This window comes from Athene cunicularia, unplaced genomic scaffold, assembly GCF_003259725.1.
Source record: "Athene cunicularia isolate RWA unplaced genomic scaffold, athCun1 SCF_81, whole genome shotgun sequence".
Lineage (NCBI taxonomy): Eukaryota > Metazoa > Chordata > Aves > Strigiformes > Strigidae > Athene > Athene cunicularia.
Window position 1 is genome coordinate 25,008 of NW_020799514.1, and position 5,068 is coordinate 30,075.

A 5,068-nucleotide genomic window follows, 5' to 3' on the forward strand; every position below is an offset into this window, starting at 1 on the left:
ATCCTGCCAAGCAGGAAAGTCCCTGGTGAGACTAAGCCGTGCTCTTCTCCAGTCAGGGGCACTCATCCTCCTCTTTGTCCTGTCAGTCCTCTGAGCATCCTGAGCTCCACAGTCTCCTGGGCAGTAAGGGCAAGGCTGCCCTTGACCTTTACATCATTCAACAGTTCTTCCTCATTTGTGAGTAGCAGGTCTAAGAGATCCTCTTTTCTAGGCCATTCATGCATTGCCTGCATGAAGAATTTGCTTCCATAGGCCCCAGACATGTCCTGTTTTGCTTTTGCCAGCCATATTCCTCCTTCAGTAGATACTGAGGTGGTACCAGGTAAGAACCAGGGCTTGTGACTACAAGGATTTCCCCAACTGCCTGACAAAGGTGTCATCTGCCTCCTCTTCTTGAGCAGGAGATGTGTAGCAGCCACCTAAGTACACCACCACCTGCGCCACAGGGGAAGTGTGAGAGCCTCCCCTGGCATGCTGCTCCCCCGTGCATACCTCTTCTACCCTTGTGACATCCCTGCTCTTCAGTCTGTGGTGACCTCCCCCTCCATACCTACTTTAAACTCCTCCTTCCCAGTTCTGCAGGGATTTGGAAAGACACTCTTGCCTCCGCTAGCCAGGCACATTCCACCCCTGACCAGTCTCTTCACTGTTCCTCAAAGGTCGTCCTGGTACAGAAGCCAAAGCTGTGCAGTGTTGCTGCAGCCTCCTACTGCCATGCCCGCGGCCCAAATGAGCTCTTCCACATGAGGGAGAGGGAGTCTCTTCTGACTTCTCTGTCATGCTTTGCATCTCACTCTTAGAAAATGTAGGTTATTAGGGGTTCTGAGTCAGATGGAACAAGGTCCCCTCAGGCGACATGTCCTTCCAGCCCCGTGGGACCAACTCAGATTCCGGATATATTCCTGTGTAGAGGCTTTTTCTGCCCAGACTCACTTACCAGCATAATTCATAGACTCACAGAATCATAGAAGAGTTTGTGTTGGAAGGGAGATTGAAAGACCATCTAGTCCGAGCCTCCTGCTTTGAGTGGTGACATCTCTCACTAGATCAGGTTGCTCAGAGCCCCATCGAACCTTGAACATTTCCGATTATGGGACTTCCTCAACTTCTCGGGTCAATTTGATCTAGTGTCTCAAAACGCTCATCAGAAAAAAATGTCTTCCTTTAAAGCAGTCTAAATTTGCCTTCTTAAGTTTAAAGCCATTGCCCTTTGTCACTACACACCCTCCAAAAACTCCTTTCCCTGTCTCTTTTATAAGCTTCCCTTAAAGAATTGAAAGGCTGCAAGGTTTCCCCAGAGCCTTCTCCTTTCCAGGCTGAACAACCCCACCTCTTCATAGGAGAGGTGCTCCATCCCTCTCATCACTTTCATGGCCTTCCCTGGACCCACTCTAACAGTCTCTTCCCACAGTCACTGAAGAGACATCAGCTCCCACATGGGAATTACCCCTCCCCAAAGCAGATGTGCATGACAAGTGGAATGACTCCTCTTGCTGGAGACACTGATCCTGCCCTTGACCCATGGTGGCCTCTGAACTCCCCAGACAGCAGAAGCTCACAGCAGGGCCAGCCTGCCTGGTCACATCTCCATGGCTTGCTTCATCATGTGATCAGGAGTGAACCCACAGTCTGTCCTGCCAGTGCCTACAAGCACCTCCATCCCATGCCTAAAGCCCACATCCATGTCCACAGTACTCAGGGACAGAGACAGAGCAGGGAAAGGGCTTTTTTGGGGTGAATGGGCTCAAGCTGGGCACCTTACTCTCGTCACCTGCATCTCCTGCTCTCACAAAGCACAGATCGGTCTTCTCTGAGCTACACAGTGCCCTTGGAAACAGAGCTTGGAGAAGATGACTCTCTGCAGTCCAGCACCTGTGTGCTCAGTGTATAACGCTCTCTCTGGCTGTCTTGAGTCTTCTCAGCCAACTCTGAATGAATAGAGGTCTAGATTTGTGTGTGTGTCTGCATGTGCACATATTTTGTGTCTGTGTGTGTTGTCTAAGACAGCCGTTTGGTCCACTCTGAGTCTCCTATAGTGGATTCCTCCAGCATGTGAGGTGAGTCCTCTGCTCAGGTTGACATTTCTTGCTCCGGAAATGCTCGGGCCTCTCATCCTGTCATGCAAAAGCTGTCTTCACTGCAGAATGTACCTGGCATCAAGCAGGAAATTAAAAGGAAATGATTCCGGAAGCTGAAACACAGCCCATAGCATTAGTTGGGATGTTTTGCATTCAGGATGAGCTTGTCAGATAATAAGCACCTCTACAAGGGATGCCTCTGTCAGCCTGGGGCAGTAAAGGTCCGGCATAAAAGCCAGCAGAGCTCCTTGCTCTCTCATCCACTTCTCTTGCCTCCTTCTCCTTGAGAACCAGGTGAGTCTGAGGTCCCTTCTCCTTCTCTGCTTTCTCACAAAGGAGGTCTCACTTCAGTGAACCTGTGAGCTGAAACCGGTTTGGTTCTATACCAGATCATGGGGCTGTTTGTCATGGGAGAGGGGAGTGGGGGGAGGTTCAGTTTGGATAGAAACTGGAACGGTACTGAGGTGGCTTCTGTACTCGGGGGTAGAGAGTAGCCACAGAGCAGCTGGTGGCTCTTTTTGGACTCTAACAGGATGAAGTCAATAAGACCTAATACATCTCTACACGGCCTCATACTGCAGTGACAAATTGCTCATCAGGCATCCCCGTGTATTTCTTCCTTCCTGATCTCTCTCCCAGGTGCAACTGACATCCCAAGACATGTCCTGCTGTGACCAGTGCCAGCCCTGCGAGCCCTGCTGCCAGCCCTGCGGCCCGACCCCGCTGGCCAACAGCTGCAATGAGCCCTGTGTCAGGCAGTGCCAGAACTCCACCATCGTCATCCAGCCCTCCCCCGTGGTGGTGACCCTGCCCGGCCCCATCCTCAGCTCCTTCCCACAGAACACCGTGGTGGGCTCCTCCACCTCCGCTGCCGTTGGCAGCATCCTCAGCTGTGACGGAGTGCCCATCAACTCTGGGGGCTTTGACCTCTCCTGCATTACCAGCCGCTACTGTGGCAGAAGGTGCCCCCCTTGCTAAAGCCACTGGTGACAGCCCGCACAAGGACCCCAGGAACCCAGAAGCTCCTGCTGGACTGAGGACAGAGCTCCTGGCCAGTGATTTCAGGGAGGCTGAGCATCCTTCCAAGGGAGGGCAGCTGTGCCTCTCTGAAAACATGGCCAAAGTCTATCTCCCCTGCCTTCTACTCCTTCCCATCTCTTTCTTCTCTTCTGTTCTTCTGGGCTGTAAGACCCCCAAAGATGAGCTGCAGGATCTACTGGCCCCTCTCCCTCTGTGCTGATGGATCGCTTCTGGGATCTCCACCGTGGCCAATGGGCGCAGACATTTGGCAGCTGCTGGTGCTCTCCCTGCTCTGGCTGCATCCTCTCCAAGTGAACTCATTTCCCTCTTCAGAGTCATTAAACCTTTCTGCATCCCAGTCTCTGTCTCCACATCATTCTTTGGCTGATGGACATTGTATCGACTTGTAGAGGATGAAAGGCATTGGCATGACCAGTGAGGGATCGGTTGGAGTTGCAGGCAGATGTTTCATCATGCCCCAAAGAACGGTAGGATGGGACACATGGCAGTGTTTCTTGGAGGTGAGGAAGACATCCCTGGCTCCCCCACAGTCAGTGGTGATCAGGCTCTGCCTTCTGACATCTCTGCTCAGACACAGGCCTTTAGCCTCAGAGCAGGTCGTGCAGAAAGGAAACTTGTCCACTGCTATCCCCTAGAGAGGAGCCCAATGCTGCTGGAGGCTCTGAGAGGTCAGTAGCTCACAAGTTTGTGCAGAAGGGAGTTTTTCATGCTTTAGTGCTGGGAGAAGTGCAGTCAAAAGATGTCTGCAAAGGATGCAGGAGCGAGGATGATGTGGGAAAACTCCTTTAAAACAGCCCCAGAAATTATCTTTCTCTTCCCACCTCTCCCTAGAAAGAGGGGGTCTGACCAGCACTCGAGGGCAAGGATAGCAATGACAGGTCACTTCTACACCCTCCATCCCCCAGAAGATAACTGCTTACACAGTTCAAAGGGCTAACATGACCCTAAGGTTGATGAAATCAGCCTCTGCAGCCCTCACAGCAGAGCCCTCCTGTCACTCACACATCCCCAGCTCCCACCAGACAGGGCACCCCAAGGACAGCAGCCAGTGCCCAAGCCCCCATGGTCCATCGGTGCTGCCTGGCCTTCCCGCAGGCATGAGGCAGCTCTCCCCAAGGCCGGGTCTTCTCCTGGCAGGCCCATGAGGTAGGGCATGAGAAGGGCTCCAAGGACCAGCAGAGTGCACTGGGGAGGGCAGGTCCTCTGGATCCCAGCTCATGGTGACACAGCTACAGGAGAGTCCTCAAGGTGGATCAGACTGTTATCCACTACTGTAATAATCATGCAATTCCAAGAAGGAGTGTTGCACCGTGATATGTTTTTTATGTTTTACATCTATCTTTGACCTCTGATGGACACATCCCGCAGCAGGTACTCTTAAGACACAGGCCTGCAGGAAAACCTGAAGCAGCAATGTGCAGCAGGCAACAACAGAAAGAAAAAAAACTAGCAGCAAGGAACCATTGACCAAACAGCCACAACCTCCTGCATTGCCTGTCCCCTCAGCAGAGTTAATGGGCAGAACAATCATGTGACCTGTGGTGAAATCAAGAGGACCTGAGACTCTGCCACCACCTGCTCCTTCCTCTCAAACCACTGACACTGTCCCCTCCTGGAAGAAGATTTTGACCTGCAGATCCCTGGGTGCCCAGGGGAAGCAGAGGTGCCAGGGGAGAGCTGAGGGCCCCTTCCCCCAAGCTCAGCCTTGCACACACACAGCCCCTCCCTCCCCTGGGTTCTTGCCCAGCCAAGGAACCTCCCTGCACCAGGGTGTCTGGCACAGCACAGAGGTACAGGGCGCTGTCAGAGACCTCGACTTCCTCCAGCTGCAGGACGCTGTATTTCCCTGTGGTGTTCAGCAACGTGGTGAGACGGCCGCTCTGCCTGGGGCCAGCTGCTGCCTGATACGAGAGCAGCTGGGGAGCTTGGCCTTTCCTCTGCTGGTACCA

The 5,068-nt window shown here is 53.1% G+C and overlaps 1 protein-coding gene across 1 annotated transcript in view; it reads left to right on the top strand.

The window, feature by feature from the left end:
* LOC113490966 (feather keratin Cos1-1/Cos1-3/Cos2-1-like) overlaps positions 1-3,246 on the top strand; it is a 4,882-nt gene extending 1,636 nt beyond the window's left edge. The window contains exon 2 of the mRNA XM_026867581.1: positions 2,718-3,246. Coding sequence (XP_026723382.1) covers positions 2,739-3,056 — 318 coding nt within the window. The 5' untranslated portion in view covers positions 2,718-2,738 and the 3' untranslated portion in view covers positions 3,057-3,246. The remainder of the gene's footprint in view (positions 1-2,717) is intronic.
* The last annotated feature ends 1,822 nt before the right edge of the window (positions 3,247-5,068 follow it).